The sequence below is a fragment of the Gymnoscopelus braueri genome (assembly GCF_963280865.1).
Source record: "Gymnoscopelus braueri genome assembly, chromosome: 4".
NCBI lineage: Eukaryota > Metazoa > Chordata > Actinopteri > Myctophiformes > Myctophidae > Gymnoscopelus > Gymnoscopelus braueri.
The window spans coordinates 15,821,109-15,839,686 of NC_137605.1; the positions used below are offsets into that span (position 1 = coordinate 15,821,109).

At 43.7% G+C, this 18,578-nt stretch overlaps 1 protein-coding gene across 1 annotated transcript; it reads right to left on the reverse strand.

Moving 5' to 3' along the window:
• Window positions 1-8,585: 8,585 nt before the first annotated feature.
• On the reverse strand, window positions 8,586-17,026 carry LOC308083471 (uncharacterized protein; the record flags this gene model as incomplete). The annotated part of the gene is made up of 3 exons (XM_080425785.1): window positions 16,999-17,026; window positions 13,035-15,606; window positions 8,586-8,945 (listed from the first exon to the last, which is right to left on the reverse strand). The coding sequence occupies exons 2-3, from the start codon at window positions 15,582-15,584 to the stop codon at window positions 8,586-8,588; spliced, it is 2,910 nt and encodes a 969-aa protein (XP_080281911.1). The 5' UTR covers window positions 15,585-15,606; window positions 16,999-17,026.
• Between the last annotated feature and the right edge of the window lie 1,552 nt (window positions 17,027-18,578).

Genomic DNA, 18,578 nt, shown 5'->3' on the forward strand with positions numbered 1-18,578 from the left:
GGTGGGCCATTTGGGGGCTAAAGGGACAGAACTGTGAGTTGTTTTGGTTCAATAAATGCATTGATTTACAATATTTATATAGCTCACAGATGTGTATGTGGTTACATCAACATTAAAAGACATTTAAAATGTACTCATATTTGAGTGTGAACAGCTAATTTTACCTAGCCTGGTCCAGACGAATCAGCCATAGCAAAAAGAAAAATGCCCTCGGCAGATTAGGTCTGGCCCCTCTCAATAGAGATTGGATTTCTCTCCCTCCGAAGTTGTGAGGGACCAATCAGGGCCCAGTATGCAAATATGGGGCGGGTTCATCACCAGAGGCATTTTTGGAATTTGTCCCTCGGAAATGCAGGTTCCACACAGAGATTCCAGACTAATATCTACGCAGTGATATTAGTCTGGCCATGCCAGGCTAAATGTTACCTGTCTAGTTTACATATTTTAAGACAAGATGAACTTTTTACCTTGGTAATAAGTGTATCTATTCTTTAAACATTTTACCTTTTAAAAGTGGAGCACAGACAGTCTTCTTGGAACTTCCATAATATAGAAACTGCTGTGAATTGCTGTCAAAAACTGGTCCATAATTGCACTGAAGGAGATGTCTCTCTGTCTTTACACACACCACTCATTATACACCGTGATGTAGCAGCTGCAGCTAATCAAACTAAGTGGGTGTGTTTACTGTGTTACAGATTCAGGTGTGTTAATGTGCATGGACAGTACTGTTGACCACTGTCTGATGCTTGCACATTGGCACACCTATGACTCTGGCACTGGGTACAAACACACCCATTACTAATGTGATTAGATGCAGCTGCATTGCTCACCAGCCTGCCATGATGTTTTTAATCTGTTGTGATTTTTAACCTGAACTGGAAAACAAACTGCTAAATCAGTTTCATGGGTTTCATGCCCCTTTAAAGGTAGGGTAAGTGATTTTATTTGGTTAAAATAAGTGTTAAATAGCTCTATATTCTGATAGTACTCATTGCTATAGAGTGTTTGTTCAGTAAAAGGAGTCTCCTTGTCTCTCCAGCTCTTTATAAAACAGAAAATGCATTTTCGTTTCAGTTTCAGTTTCATTTCCAATTTTATCCAATCAGGATAGAGAACTCAATCAGGATATAGATTAAACAAGTGAAATTGGAAGTGATGACACTAAGAAATGAGCAGGCAAAATTGGAACTGGAACACTATAAAAATGAAGCTTAAAAATGGGTACTTTCTCCTGATTGGCTGAGATTTTGACACCTACCGGAAAATGTATTTTCTGTTTATTAAAGAGCTGAAGAGACGGGGAGACTCCTGTTACTGAACAAACACTCTATAGCAATGATTCCTATCAGAATATAGTGCTTTAACCTATTAACAAAATACTTTTTGTTTTAACCCAAAAATATCACTTACCTTACCTTTAAGTGGTTAACCATGCAGACTAATGGATTTCATGGATTATTTAGAAAATTCATTAGAATTTGTTTCTGGTTGATTCGTTGACATATAAATTATAAAAAAAAACAAAAGCACCAGTAATTGATTAAGTAATCAATAGAATAATCTGTAAGAAAACAATCGATAGTCGCAGCCCTAGTCCAGCTGTAAAGTGTTTGCTCATACATCTTTGTCCTATATCTGGATATTGTCAATACAGTAAAACATCTGAAAGGTGCAATAATGATAAAGTTTACGTACATTATTATAAGTAAATTGTGGGACCCAATGTGGGTCTTTGACGTGATTTGTGCAAATACATCATTGTGAAATTGGACATGCTGCATAATGAACACTTCTACTTTTGGCACCTTAAAGTATATTTTGATGCCAATACTTTTGTACTTTTACTCCAGCAAATCTACGAATACAGGACTTTTTCTTTTACAGAGGTTCTACATTGTGGCATTATTGCTGCCTTCTTCCCCCACCACCCACTGATCAATACAACAGAACCGAGCGTTGCAGCCCTGCCAAAGTGTTCTCATAGAGACATAGACTGACCGGCTGGTGTAATAATAAGGAATGGGAATGAGCCATGCGGACCCAATCAGGTCAAGCGAGGCGATAGGGTATTTAATAAGCTATCGTGGAGCTTAGCTCTGTCGGCGCTCGCTGACTTAAATGGACCGGAAAATTGAGGGGGGGGGGGGGGTTGAGAGGAGGAGAGAAAAAACAGAAGCCTATCTTACAAACCCAATTATTCCCTGGAGGCATTCCACCCTGGTCAGCCCCACCAGTACATAAATAAATCTGTCTTATAGTGGTGTGGGGGGGGTGGGGGGGGGGGTGGGGGGGGTTAGATCTTACTTTTGGAGCCAAGACGTTGCATGCTAACTGCACATCTTTAATCATGTGATAAATGTGAAGGCGAGCCCAGAACACCGAACAAGCCTAGATGAGTGGAGAGAAGGCAGCAGAGCATGGAGACACCATTAGATCCTTATAGACCCCTGTGTTCATTATCGTCTCAGTTGGGTGGAAACCTTGTATGTCCAAAACCGTTGCTTTTCAGGAAAGGGATAAAAAGAACCAGTTATTATTTCGTCACAGCTCTTGTTAATGCTTTTCATTGGCTAAATAATGTAGTTCTAAAACCTACAGACAGACTTAAAGACGGGGTGCCGTGATTTTCAGTGATTTTTCCCCCCCTAAAACATAATCATCAGGTATTATGGTTATACTAGGAGGAAGATTTTTTTCAAAAAAGTGTACAGAAATTGTTCAAATTATGTTTTTATGTGGACACGCCTCCAGTTCATTAAGTTTACCTGGTTCTCACCTTAGCACCTCCTCCACCACCTTAGCACCACCCACCTGTCCTAGTCCCTCCTCCTCCTCATGCCCACACCTGTTGTGTTATGATAATGAGGGGGAGGGTATGTTTTTACTATATCACTAAAGTGCTGTTTTTCTATTGGGACGTTTGACCCTCAAGGTTTCAGCCTCCAGGAAGAAACTCAAAATAGTCAGAGAAGACATATTTCGCCGCAGGCTGAAAACTCACCTCTTCAGGAAACACTACCCTTCCTCTCTGCCTGACCTACTTGTTGTTAACTAGTTGTACGAACGCTTGTTTTCTATTGCTGTATTGTTTATTGGATTATTGGATTGTTTATTGGATCTTGTTTAGTCGATTCACTTATTTGTTTTAGCTCATGCTCATTTGATTTAGCTATTTTGTCTCATCTGTTTAAGGAAATAGGTAGCTGATATATTGCACTTTTACCTTAGCGCTAGGTATACTCTTGGTTGCTTGTTTTTGCAGATAATGCACTAAAGACTTCTGGTGATTAGTAGTTTTCGTTCCCTACCTATGTTGAATGCACTTATTGTAAGTCGCTTTGGATAAAAGCGTCTGCTAAATGACTGTAATGTAATAAAACACCATAAAAACACCACCAGGGGGCTTAAAGGATCTACACCATGAATTAAAAAAAAAAAATTGATATTTAATATCATATGGTGTATGTCCCTCAAACCTTTTTCAAAAGGTTTGAGCCTAAATCATCACTCAGATATACTCATCCCAAGTCAATTGTCTCTGGCTTATACAGCACTTTCAGCTGCAATACCAAAACGTCCTCTTGGGCAGGGGGGGGCTACTGAGCAATTCTGTCTGGCCAGCATCAATGCAATGGCAATGCAAGTGATGTCACTTGCATTGCCATTCTGAAATGGCCTGTTCAGACACGCCCATTCTGAAAATCTCTGAAATGAGAATGAATGACTGAATGTTAAAGAGACACGAGACACTGGGGAGCCCAAAAAATACCCCTCCCCCCCCAAAAAAAATGAAATTCATGGTGTGGACCCTTTAATGAAGTTCTATCAACCTCATAGTCACATGAAAAACAGAAAAAGTGCAAAACCATGGCACCACCTCTTTAAATACTTTCAACCTGGCGTCCCTTTTTTGTCCCTTTTTTATGTCAATAGGTGAATATTTTTGAAAGTTTAATTTTTTTTTCAAGATGTTTCAAAAGTAGCGCAAATAGACGATCGTTACTTTTGCATGACAGTCATATGAAAGTATAAAATAGGCCTTTAACTCGTAACAGAGTATTTTTAAAATATATTGTGGTATTGCTACTTTTACTTAAGTTAAAAAGAAATGTGACTATCCTGGGTTCCCATGTGTTTCATGACCTGTGCCACATGTTGCTTCCTCTCTCTGTACCTCTCTTTCCTGTCTCATGGAGCAAACACACCAGTGGTGGAAGATAAATGGAGTATTTCCATTATTTGATACTTCTACTCCACTACACCTCAAAGGCAGATATTGTACTTTTACCCCACTACAATTATTTGACAGCTTTAGCTACTAGTTACTTTGCCAAGTGATATAATTACTACCAATTACCAAACATATATTAACTGATAAATGATGATGCCTAATTATAGATTAAGCTAAGCTACCCACAACACATAAAGTCTTTAAAATAAGCTTTACCTTTACCAGTTGCAACAATACAGTGATGAACACATCAAGTGGTGGAAAAAGTACTCAAACTCTTTACTTAAGTAAAAGTATCAATACTGCAATGTAGTTGCAAGTAAAAGTCCGGAATATCCTTGAGTAAAAGTACAAAAGTATTGGTATCAAAATGTACTTGAAGTACCAAAAGTAGAAAGTAGTCATTATGCATAATGTCCCATTTCACAAGTTTTCAAAAGTATAAAATAAATACAAATCTTTTGAAAATAGCAGATCTCACGATGTGAGCTTGTAGATCGGCCATTTTCAAATGGCCGAATTGTATATAGGGCTGAAGTGGGTAAAGTATGTTTTGTAATAATCCAAATCTGCAAAGTAACTACTAACTAGACGCGTCGCAATTCTGGGAAATTGCTAAGTGTGGTTGCGCCGACGCCGGTCGCGGGTCGCAGGCGGCCGCCGGGACGTGAGGAATACGCCGGGAGGATTACCGCCGGAGGCCGCGCGACGTGCGATTCGAATTCGGTGCCGATCGGATCCCGCGTTCGTGACACGTGCCGTTTTGATTTGAGGAAATAGGCCCCTCCCACTAAAGAAACAGGCCCCTCCCACAAATGTAGCGGGCCGATGACATCGTCATGTCACTCCTGAGATCACTTGCTTTTCTTTTTGAGAGAACTGATCCCCCCAAAAATCATGTTTTTGCATTTAACGGTTACGTTTTGCACATTTGTGGCGCCCCCTATGGATCAAAGTGGAAATGCTGGGATTGATTGGACGTTTCGTTCGTGATTTTTGGCATTCTTTGTAAAACCGGCCCCTCCCACTAACTTTGGAAGCCAATTACGGACGAACGGTAAGGACTATCAAAATGCCGTTTGGAGATGTTTATCGCATGGGTCCAGAGATCATGTGTAATTTGGACAAAATATGTGGGAGGAGGAGCTAAAAGTGTGTTTTGAAGAAAATTCAAAATGGCGGAAAATGTATCCACACGCAAATGGGCGTGGCCTATATGGGGAGTTGCGTCATGACCCAGTGAATCTAGGGGGGAAAAGATTTTTATTCTACAACCTACGGTTCAAGAGTTTTAGGCCAAAACGTAAAGTGGGCTTTTATAGCGCCACCGTGTGGCCGAATGATATAATTATTTTTTAAATAATTTCGCACTAAATTATAAACCTCCCCTCCAAGTCTAGCCCTTACGGTTTCTGAGAAAAAAATACTTGAATTTGAGTTTTTTCATTTTCCCATTAAAGTGGATGGGGAAATTTAATACACTAATAAATCAATATCAATTAAACTGTACAACGTATCTCTTAGCAAAGTACACGCCTGGGATTCCCGATGAAGCCGGTCAATTTGACATATGGCACGAAATTGGGAAAAAAAAACTGTGGGAGGAGTAGCACGGCAAAATAAAGTTTATCTAGGAAAAAGTCAGTAGAGTACTATAGTCTGGTTGCCCATTCGAGCAACCACACTAACTAGTAATTGTAGTGGAGTAAAAGTACAATATTTGGCTCTGAGATGTAGTGGAGTAGAAGAAAAAGTACTGAGAATTGGAAGTACTCCACTAAAGTAAAAAATACTTCAAAATTGTCCTTAAGTACATTACTTGAGTAAATGTACTTTCTGGAAGAGTACTGCACTTTTGGTACTGTAAGTATTTCTTGATGCCGATACGTGTGTCAGTATACGTCTTCCACCACTGAAGAAAACACACATCTGCGAGGGAAGAGAAGACGGGAAAACAGAACACGTGGACATACTGTAGTGACGTGGATTGATGCACAGTAAGTGAGGTTTAATTGAAATAAGTTAACTTAATTCACATGAATTCAGAAGACCTTAAATATAGTGTCTATGTTAACACATAACGTTTTGGTCAAAACTCCTCTAGTGTGATGGATTAAATAGGTCAAATCACTCTCTTTTAAAAGGCAAAAGGCAATAAAGTGAAGAAACGAACACGCAGAGCGCTTTCATTCACAACGTAACAAAAAGTGAATAATAATGATTGGAAATAAATCAAGTGCAAAAAGGGACTCACAGTGTCTTTGACAGTAAGAAAGATAGATTACATCTTTCGTATAAGATAGTGCAGGAGTGCAGCTCTTACAAATAAGTACTTTGCTCGTTCAAATATACAGCATAACCAGAGTATTGTCAATATGGAGCATTGAGCACTTTAGGTAATTATCGTGGATTCCGTGGGAATGCAAGGGTCTGTTTTTTTTAGGGGCATGTCAGTGGTGACTGTGAATTTGTTTAACCCATTAAGACCGGGAACGCATCTGCTATTTTTTTTGAAAAATCTTGAACATTTGTGCAAATCTTTGAATATATATAATACGTTTTAAAGCGAACATTTTTAATTCCGATCTGTGCTTCTGGGGGTGGTCCCTGGAACAACATATTTTGAGATGGGGGTCCGCGGCCAAATACATAAAATTTTTGGGGGTCCTTGACATGGAAAAGTTGGAGCACCACTGATTTCAATTTCAAAAAACAGTTTGTAGAATATATATTCAAAGATTTGCACAAATGTTCACGATTTTTCAAAAATAGCAGATCTACAAGCTCATAGCGCGGCACTCGGTGCCGCGCTATGAGCTTGTATATCTGATATTTTTGAATAGCCCAAAGAAATCTAAAAATGACACACAGATGCGTTCCCGGTCTTAATGGGTTAAATTACACAGTCTGCAAGGCGATGGTCTCTTCCTACCGTGCCATTTAGTTCTTTCCCCACTTCACACAGGAAAGCCGTTTTCAACAGGTAAACAGTGCAGGGTGCAATACTTTGAAGACTGCAATATTTTTGGACCATCAAATGGAATGGAGAAAAAGAAAAGAAAAAAACAAACAAACATATACATTCAGTATAAATAAATGGATACATGAACAATTAAATATCAAATAAATATTGCAAGTGCTCCCGTTTTTTGAATATCACCTAAAAACATGGTTTCAAACGGTTTCAAACGGAGAGGAAGGGGAGGAAGTGTCTTAGCTTTAAGACGCTTTTATGTCGTCTGACTTCACCACACAAACACAGCATTATGGGTATGTTCACACTATCCATTAAAAAAAAGCACCTTATTACATCACTTAGTCCTCCGATATAAAACGGGATGGTTTCTGTATTCATCACTGCAGTCTGTATTAAAAAGTCAATTGGCCATCACTGGCTAGGAGCAGCACTGCTCAATAAACTGCCTGATTATCTTAACAGTTTACTGACATTTAGAGTCTGTCACCACCATACCCGTGCACAAGATGACTTGGTTTTAAATATTCCTGCTGTTAAGTCTGCCTTTCAGTATTATGCCCTTCTCATGTCTACAAACTGGGATCGGGATCATTTAATTTCTCTTGATCGCTTCGAACAGCTTGTGAATAACACTTTGAAAACAGTCTATTCTAATGTCTGTCATCTTTTGTCATTTTTGCTTGTTTTGTTTAGTTATGTTTGTTGTTCCTGTACTCAGGGCGTCGTTGAAAAAGAGAGCTTTCTCTCAATTGGCCTTCCCTGAATAAATAAAGGTGAAATGAAAAAAGCCCTATGAGCAATTTTTCTTCACTTGCTATTTTGACATGGCCATGGTGATACAGGATATTAGGCAACATACAAGGCTAAATTACCGATGAATGCGGAGCCGCTATTCCAAGCTGCTATCCTATAATAAAGAGAGGACCGGTGCGACGTAGGTGTGAACTCTAGATGTGAGGGCCGCGCGGCGGCCCCAACCTCTAGTTACAGAAAAAGCCCTCGAGGCGGTGCCTTTTCTTCATAAACGGCAGACAGTGTGAACATAACCTTAGTTAGCATAGGATCAAATCCCAGTAATACCTCCATCCCCTCACTGTCTCCTTCTCAAGTTTTGTAACATAACGTCTTAATTAAAAAATATATAATAAAAGTAAAAATACAATGAGGGGAATTCATTCTCTGCTCTGCTTTTCCCCTCATAAATATAGTGTCTTAACCACATGAACCCTTGTGTCTGGGGGGGGGGGCAACATTCGGCGAAAATAGCCGATCTACGAGCTTGTAGATGGGCTATTTTCGGCAAAGAGATTTGGTGTAGAGGGGAAAAACCTAGAATAGAGCCGGGGGGACCCTGGTCAACTAAGTACGTAGGGTTTAAGCGGTTAACTCTTCAGTCTCAGCCTCGGAGTTGTCCAGGTTGGACACGATGGAGCTGTACCACTCTGCGCTTTCCTCCTCCTCCTGCACTCCTGTCCCTCCTCCTCCTCCTCCTCCTCCTCCCCCTCGCCTCTCGCTCAGCATCTCCATGGCCACTTGGTGGTAGGGGTGTTTGCGCTTGGTGTGGCGGCGCAGCGTGTTGCGCTCGGCGAAGCGCGTGTGACACAGCTGGCACTGGTAGGGCTTCTCCCCGGTGTGGACGCGCTGGTGCCGCTGGAGCTCGCCCGCCTCCCGGAAGCGCTTGGCACAGATGGGGCACACGTAGTTCCTCTGGCCCGTGTGGATGTGCTTGTGTCTCTGTCCCAGGGAGAGACGGAGAAAGATGGTGAAAATTAGATTTGTATTTTTATGAATTTAGAGTAGCCTATTATTTGAATCTCTTTTTTCTCCCAATTTAGTCGTTGTGTCAATTTATCCTCCTCACACATTTCTGTGGTACCACAGCTGCTGCTGCCAGTGAGGCGCTATATCATACATGGGCAACTGGTGGCCCGGGGGCCACATGCGGAACTAGCACGCTATTAACAAAAAGGCATCTCACGCTGTTTTTATGGTATCATAGGATTTGAAGATGGAAAAACAACAGCAAAAGAAAGCACAGCTCACGGTAACTACAGCTCCACTGGCTAAGAGAAACGATCCGTAGATAGCATAAAACAATTAAAAGAACGCTTTTTGAAACGCTTCCGCCTTCCGGTGAAAACAAATGGAATTCTGGTTAATGCAGGACTCCGCTAAATAACTGCAATGACGGTAGTGACCAGCAGAGGTTGCTAAAAAATAGTTATTTTTGGACCTACCTTGTACTGCTTTAACATAAGTATAACTAAATGCATTATAAATTAAGTTTAAAAAAAAAAACTTTTCAGGACAAAAAAAAAAGAATCAGGATTACAATTCAAAAATAGCAAAAAAATAGCAGATCTACATGCTCAAAATGCGTCGCAGTGCGATGCATTTGAGCTTGAACCACGGTGGACTCGAAGCCCTGCATGATGGTGGACAGGTACTTCTTCACCCCTGTGCCACCCGAGTGCCATGGCGGTGGCATTTTAGCACTGGTGTGCTTTGGGGTCGAGGACAGAAATGTAAGGTTTCATTTGGGAATGAGATATTCACCTTTTGGGAGAAACATCTCCTTACACTTCCTCTCATGAAATGATTGCTGGCATGAAACTTTATGGCTTAACTATCAACGTTACGAGGTCTTTTATGTGCGTCGCAAAATGCACGACACAGTGTATGTTTTACACTGAAATGTGTGCTTATGAAATACTGACTGAGGCCTTCGAGGCAGTCAACCTTTTCCACTGATTAAGAACAATACTATAGTAATTAGCGCAACGTGTTTGTCATTAAATGTGTTGCCAGTGAGATTGTTTTAGAGCGGCGGTTCCCAGCCGCTATAGTGGATCACGGCCCACTTGTAAATCTCGAAGGCGATCGCAGCCCACCCGTCTGACCACTTCACACGGCAGCCGAATGGTCAGATGGGTGGGCTGTGTTCTCAGAGCGTGCATTCTCAGAGCATGTTTATTTTAACCCTTTAAGTCCGGGAACGCATCTGTGTCAATTTTAGATGTCTTTGGGCTATTCAAAAATAGCAGATCTACAAGCTCGTAGCGCGGCACGAAGTGACGCGCTACGAGCTTGTAGATCTGCTATTTTTTGAAAAATCTTGACAATTTGTACAACTTTGAATATATATATTTTTTAAAGTGAACATTTATAACTCCAATATTTGCTTCTGGTGGTCCCTGGGACAAAGTATTTTGAGATGGGGGTCCGCGGCCAAATGCATATCATTTCGGGGGTCCTTGACATGGAAAAGTTGGAGCACCACTGATATAGCAACATACTGTTAGGATTTAGAAAACATGTTTAGATATGTATTTGGCCGCGGACCCCCATCTCAAAATGTTTTGTTCCAGGGACCCCCAGAAGCAAAGATTTGAGTTACAAATGTTCACTTTAAATAATATATATATATATATTCAAAGATTTAAAAAGAAAATAGCAGATATACAAGCTCATTAGCTATGAGCTTGTATATCTGCTATTTTTTGAATAGCCAAAGAAATCAAAAAATTACACAGATGCGTTCCCGGTTTTAATGGGTTAATGATAAATCAATCGATTGTGTTCCAGCTTGGATCAATGGAACTGACACAGTATACTTTAAAGTCCTATATTTATCTGTATCACAATGAAAACTCGTTTATTTCAAGGTGTCAAAGAAAGAATACCATGAATACCATGAATCCCATTATATCTTTATATTAATGTTATTTTATCTTTAATTTTTTTACCAATTATATGGGGGCCCACTTGCAATATCCATTGGGGCCCCCAGGTTTGGAATCAACCTCTTAGACAAAACACAGTCTCCAGCATGTTAACTCTAACAATTGCTGATTTTGATGGAAAGCTGTAATATATTATAGATGTTGAGTGCTGTGGTGAACTGCACTGTACAAAAAGAAGTGGGGGGCCGGTTGTCAATACTTTAGCTACTAAATCCAAAATCAATACGTTCTGCACCAATCTCTCCAATGCCAAATTCCTGTAGGCCTACTGCTACTTTGCAGAAGAAGAAAAAAGATGAGTGGAAACCAGCAGCACTCCAAAATAAAAAGACTTTTAGCTCAGGTTCATTTTTTTTAAATTTTGCTCCAGTGGCAAAATAAACTAGAAATGGATACTCACTGAAGCGTAAATATCCTCCAGGAGACCCACGCTAGCTCCCTGCATTGTGTGTGTGTGTGCGTGTGTGTGTGTGTGTGTGTGTGTGTGTGTGTGTGTGTGTGTGTGTGTGTGTGTGTGTGTGTGTGTGTGTGTGTGTGTGTGTGTGTGTGTGTGTGTGTGTGTGTGCAGGGATGAGCTGTAGGGGGTGCTATGGGGGTCGGCGACCCCTTAGTTCTGGCGCTATGGGGGCTGGGGGGCTGGGAGCTCCACATGCACGCGCGAGCACGCACCGTCAGCTGCGGTCTTTAACACCTTAAAGTTTAAACAATAGCCTCTCAAGGTTCGTGCCGTCAGCGGCGATCCGTTCTCAATAGCGTCTACCTGGCTGCTTTGCATAACATTAGGCTACTCGAGAAAAGCCATGGACTTGAATTGAATGTGTACATTCCTCTCACAATGAGAGACAACAGTCTCTGCACTGCAGAGTGTGAAGGGGATCGCTTAGAAGAGGACCCAGTTCTCTGAGACAAGACAAAGACAAGTTGTCTGATTATTTTAAGTACTTATGTGTGGGTGAGTCTATGTAAAGGGCTTTTATATAAAACTAAAAGGAAAATAAAATAATTGATTAATTAAAACAAAAATAAAAACAACAAATTAACAATGCAACTAAATAATAAGATATAATTACATTAAAAATCACATGTTGAATACAGTATTTCAACTAGCACTGAGCTGATTGGCTATGTGCACATGCACGTGCACGTGACGTCAGAAAATATAGCCCCCCTAGTTCAAAAATCCACAGCTCATCACTGTGTGTGTGTGTGTGTGTGTGTGTGTGTGTGGGGGGGGGGTGTTATTTATGCATGTGTCAAAACGCACAGGGCAATGGGGGGAAAGTCTATGATAAAGGACGCTGAATTTTAATCCATTTAGTCAATTAGGGGGGCAACAGTTAACATTGTTTTACTGATAATCGATCATTTATTCAAATAATTGATTAACAATCAATCCCTGTTTAAAAAATAGTGAAACTATTCACTATTTTTGCACGACACCGTGGTGCACAAAAGTATGCTTCAGTTTCTGCACCAAGTGGGGAAAGCTTTTGCATTTGTGGCGCCCCCTGTAGGTTGAAGTGAAATCACTTTTGGTTCTGGGTTGTTTAGAGGCTACATACACATGTGATTCAAATATGCAGTTGGTCAAACAAATTATGTTCATGATTTTTTTGTGTTGTTGCTGTTTTCAGTTTTGTAAAATACAAAGTCCTACAAACTTTGGATGCCAATTATAGCCCAGCAGTATGGAATATAAAAAATCTGCGGTCGATTTGAAAAGTATTTCGGCTGGGGATTGATTTCTGTGGCCTATTGGCAGCATGCACAAAGAATTTGATGATGATCGGTGTAGTAGTTAATGTGAACCTGACTTAAAAATCTTGCATTTGTATTTTGGAGTGCTGCTATTTCCACTCATCCAGTTGTTTTTAACGTCTATGTATTGACTACGTCAATACAAAGTATTGACTGTAGTTGAGCGCCCAAGGAGGAAATCAGTGAAGACACACCTGCTTTGCATTTCCTGCACAACTACTGGCCTTAAAATAAAAGTACAGTTGAAAAAAATGATAATAGCCAATACAGCAATTAGCATGGTAATTAATGCGACACAAAGCTGGACATTGAAGGCTCTTACCTGCAGGTGACTGGAGCGTTTGAAGGCCTTGCCACACTGCTGGCAGACGTGCGGCTTCGTCTGTGAGTGGGTGATGGCGTGACGCTCCAGGTCTGACAGATAGAAGAACACCCGCGGGCACAGGTGGCAGTAGAGCACCCGACGCGGGCCCAGGGAGGAGTTGGGTGACGAGGCCGGGGAGAGCGGGTCCAACGGGTCCAGCTGGTCCAGGTGGTTCGAGGGGAGGATGGGCCCCATGGGAGGCGAGCTGGAGAAGTAGAGGTGGTCCTCCAGCTGGAGAGTCTCCGACGAGGCCGGGTGACATGAGGGGTCTGAGGTCGCGTCGGGGTCGGTGGACTCGGTGCCGAGCCTGTTCGAGGGGTCGTAGGCTACGCTAGTGGACGCCGGGTGTGGAGACGACGACAGCGGCGCCGCTGATGGCTTGGTGTTTTCACCCGGGGCCTCGTCAGTGGATATGGCTTCTGTTTCACGGTTGGAGTCGGAGGGGTTAGCTTCTTGCGTGTGAGCGAGACTGCTATCTTGGAGCGCGGCGGGGGCCGACGAGGACACAGGGACAGAGAGGGAGGCCAGGATAGGGGCAGACGTTAGGCTGCTGCCACCTCCCACTCCGGATAGAATGACCGGAGGGTTATTGGGGCTCAGCCTGATGACGGGGTGCGACATCGCGGAGGACAGAGGTGAACCCAGAGCATTGGCCTGGCCGAAACCCTGAGAGAGGCCGATGGGGAGCGAGGACGCAGTGATCTGGGACAGCTGACCGGTCGAGGGGTCCAGGACGGCTATGGGGGTAGAGGTAGCGACAGGCTGCCCGGGGGAGGCGGGGACAGTTGAAAGGAGCAGGAGCATTTGGGTGCCGGGGGCAACGAGAGAGTTCTGAGCAACCGAGAGTGGAAGGGAGAGATTCATGGGGCCGGGAGAGGAGAGCTGGGGCACAGAGGAGCAGGAGGAGGTATGGTTGGACAGTAGGAGGATGGGTGTATTGGTGGTGGGGTTGGTTAGTATCTGAAACGTTTGGTTGGGGACAGAAGCTGCACATGGCTGGGGTAGAGCAGCACCGGCCTCATCTTTAACTGCTACGTCTTGGGCCGCCGAGTTCCCTACCAGCTGTGCGCTTGTTAAGAGCTCTGCGTTCGCTGTCAGTTCAGCACCTGGCGATAGCATATCAGTGACAGTGGCTGTTGAGGGGCACGAGCCTCCAGGAGGCGCGTTTAGTGTGTGCAGTGTGTCGTTTAGACTTTGGCTGAGGTTGAGGCCCACAAATGACCCGTGTCTCTCTGCCGCCGTCGGCGAATTGTGCTGAATCGCCAGCTGACCTGAGACGGGGTCCTCCCCTTCTGGCATAGAGGTTTCTACCTGGGGCACTTTGCGTCCCTCTGGACTGAGAGTGTATGGGATTCCCTGGTCGTCGATGAGCAGAAGGTTTTCCGGGTCGTAGTCTATGGAAGAAAGGGAGGTGAATACCGAGGTAGAGAAGAAGGAGGGAGACGGGAGGGGATTGCAGAACGCGTCGGCGCAGCCGTCCGCAGGGAGCGCCGAGTCATCAACGTCGTCTTCTTCCACCACGTCTCTGTCCCCGTCCCCCTCAAATTCGTCCACCTCCATGATGAGGGAGCTCTCGTCCAGGAAGCGTCCCGTCCTCCGGTCTTTACTCTCTCTCTTCTTGGGCAAGGTCAGATCCAGAGGCTCCGTCTGTTCTTCCGGTCTCGCTCCGTCCTCCTCCGGCATCTTATTCCCGGCGGCGCTCGATTCCGCTGTTTGCGAGTTGAGGGGAAACGTGTCCTCCTCCCGTACTCTCTCTGTATGTTCTTTGTTGATCCCTGGGACTTGAACTCTGTCGGCGCTGGAGACGAGAGCTTCTTTTAAAACGCTAGCACAGTTGACGTAACCACCGCTGTTCCTGTCATCTGAAAGATTGCTTTCATTATGTCTTTTCTCTTTCCCCTCTTCCACCTCCATCTCTTGGAATGTTTCCACTTTGGGTTCGTCAGTCACGTGACCCGTAACTTCCTTTGTCTGTTGTTCGTTTGTGGCGGATGCAAATGGAGCTAGCGGGATGTTGTGACATGTGTTTTTCCCCATGGCGCGGCCCGTTGAAATGGCCTCAGCTGAAAGCAGCAAAGGTGTTGTAAACTGAGAGCAAGGCGGGTCTTTGGTCAGGCTGACGTTGGTGTTCGTAATTGGCTGCTCACGCCGTTGAGGAACAACGAGTTTCAGTCTGATTGGTTGGCTGCGCAAAACAGGCACTCCAGCCATAGCTGCTATTGGCTGTTTGATTCCGCTGGTCTCACACGCGTCCCGACAGGCCTGTTTGGGCGTCCCGTCCGATTCCGGTGGCGTCGTCGTCCCATTGACGGAGGGGGCGTCTCCGCTGGAGGTCAGTGATTGCAGAGAGCATGGCTGGAGGTCACTTTCTGGGGTGCTGCTGGGTGAGCTCGCTGCCTTTGAGTCCACAACATCCTCCACCAATGGCTCTGGTCCCTCCACACGCTGGCTGCCATGTTGGTCATCCAAGCTGCCGCAGATCAGGACTGTAGCCAACTGTGAATTCATTATGGGTCATACCTGTTTATTTCTGGGGGGTGGAAAGGGGGGAGGGGTTGAAAAAAAATTATGAACACATTTTAGTATTACATTTACATCTTTGATAAATAGCTGAAGCTTTTATCCAAAGTAATTTACAAGCATGCTAATTTTACATTTGGAAATAATCTGCAGTGCAAGCAACAAATAGTAGCAGTTGGCTAATGTAATAGGAATAATAGTAGTAATATACCGTATATTATATTATAAAAAGTCATTCAATTTTAATAAAATAATAAAACATTAATCATAATCATTTACCACTCAAACCCTGCCTGCAGCATCCGTATTGTGGGGAAAGCTTTGGCAGAAAATAGCAGATCGACAAGCTCACAATGCGTTGCAACGTGAGCTTGTCGATCGGCTATTTTCTGCCAAAGCTTTCCCCACAATAACAGAAAACAGAAAAGCCTTTTGACTAGTATAGAGCCCTGAGGCACTCCGGTCAACCATATGGGGTTTAAGTGGTTAACAGTGTTATCATGTGCAATAGCGTACATAAATACATTTTATATTTTATGTGATCTCATAGAGATTGCCAGCTGAATGAATGACACATCATTCAGCTCAGTTGGTGATGATGAAGATCATTGCAATAATCATTATATTCAGAGGATGCTGATAACCTAATTGTTACGAGCGTCATACCGCATTAATGAGCGACGTATGACGCTCCCTGCCTCGGCTCTACAGCGTGTCATATTTATATGGCATTACCTCCCCGCACACACACGCACAGTCTATGCGTGACACTGTCAGAGAAATTAGCCCAATAATTGCTTACAGAGGGGGTCGCCTGATCAGATCGTCCATTTAACCAAAACATTATTTATTCCGGGATGTTGCGGATTTGTTCACTTTAGTGAATCGCTAAGGCAACCCCGGCGAGAGAAAACGTTTCATTTTTCAACTTGTGCTACATCGTATATAAACATCTAGGTAAATATTAACGATTCTATTCGAACCCTGCCGTGTTGGTGTGTGTGTGTGGTTAATGTTTGTCTAATAGAATAATAAAAACCCCGGCGATCAGTGGAGGAGGACGCCATTACGCACAGTCCGAGGTCCGAAACGCCGGATATTTATTATTAGGGGCGCGTGTGCGCATTGACAACACTGACTCGGACCTGGGACAACAACATGGTCGCAAAAAAAAAGAAGAAAAGCTTCGATCGCAGCAATATAAACATCATATTTACATTCAGATCGGCGGATCCTGCTCCGTCTCATCACCGGGGTGAACGCTCTCTCGGACCCACAGCCAGCCATTTTATATAGAGTCGAGGGTTCGAGTCAGACACGGAGGGGAGCGGAGAGAGGAGAGAGCCCCCCCCCCCTCCCTCCGACACAGAGACAGATCAGCTGCGATCGCACACAACTTTACCAGCGGATTGACATGGATCCGAGCTGCCGGCAGCAGGTGTACTATGTAGGATGCCCTCGGACGGCGTCCGTCGATACATTTTGAACAAGAAACTGTATTTTAAACTGTACACTCCACCCCATTAGAACGGTCGCTGCATAGGGACTGGCTGTGTGTGTGCTTACCCCGCGCTGTGGCTACTTCCGGAGGACCATATATGAGTGTGTGTGTGTGTGTGTGTGTGTGTGTGTGTGTGTGTGTGTGTGTGTGTGTGTGTGTGTGTGTGTGTGTGTGTGTGTGTGTGTGTGTGTGCCGTACAGTGTACAGAGGGTGATGCTGAGGGAGGGAGGGGTCAAGGCAGGGAGTTGCTATGGTGTCGCAGCTCTCTAGGCAGCCTACGGGGTCCGACTGGCTGCCATGTTTCAGCCTATGAGTACTGTAGTGTTAGTGTAGCGTAGCGTAGCGTGTGTGTGCGTGTGTGTGTGTGTGTGCGTGTGTGTGTGTGTGTGTGTGTGTGTGTGTGTGTGCGTGTGTGCGCGCGCGTGTGCGTGTGTGTACTGTTGTTGAACCCGCAGCCCCGCATTAGAGCAGAGGAGCGAGAGAGGAAAAGCTCTGTGGGCGCGCGTGCACGACAGACATGCACGCGTACGCGCGCGCACGCGCACATGTATATATACAGAGCAAGAAGAAAGTGGCTTCTGTGTTCTGCCAATGCCATTACCTGAGGATTAATTGAGCCAGAAGCAGGGTATAGGCTAGCAGTGTGTGTGTGTGTGTGTGTGTGTGTGTGTGTGTGTGTGTGTGTGTGTGTGTGTGTGTGTGTGTGTGTGTGTGTGTGTGTGTGTGTGTGTGTGTGTGTTCCTGGCCTAAAGGCCATATTTGGGGACAACATTGTGAAAATCGTATCAAATGGGGGTCCCCAAAATTTGATTTGACTGAATTTCATGAGGTTAAAGGGGAATTTTGGACCACGGTTTTCTTACCTTTTCTATGATGTTATGATATCTTAGGATGAATGGTACAGTAGAAAATGTTCATAACTCCATCCCGGGTCCGCCACAGCTTAAAACGTGCGCCAATAAATAGTAAATAGTTTAATAGCCTTTTTTTGTTTTTGTTTTTATGAGATCTGACGTTCATAGTGACAGAACACTATGCAACCGAAAAAAAAGAAAGAAAAAACAGAAGTCTCGCTAGACTAGATTGAAATCTCGAGATTTCAATCTCGTCTAGCGAGACTTCCGTTTTGTTTTTTTTGTTTTTTTGCATATAGTGTTCTGTCACTATGAACGTCAGATCTCACAACAACAAAAAAATATTGGGTTGGAATGAGAAGATATGGACTACATTTAAGTCAACGCAGCGGTTCTAAGTGCATCCGAGTAAAAACAGGACCTATTCTCATTCTACTAAAAGAAAGTCACTTAAACTATTAATTGAGTGTGTTCATAAATGTGTTTTATTTTTCCCTTCATATTTGCTGTTAGTCTATTGTGACTGTGAGCATATATGCATAGGCGGATTATGAGACAATGGGCCCCCGGCACAGACTTGTTAAAGGTCCGTGCCCTCGGCAGGTACACTGACTTGCAGTTAACACC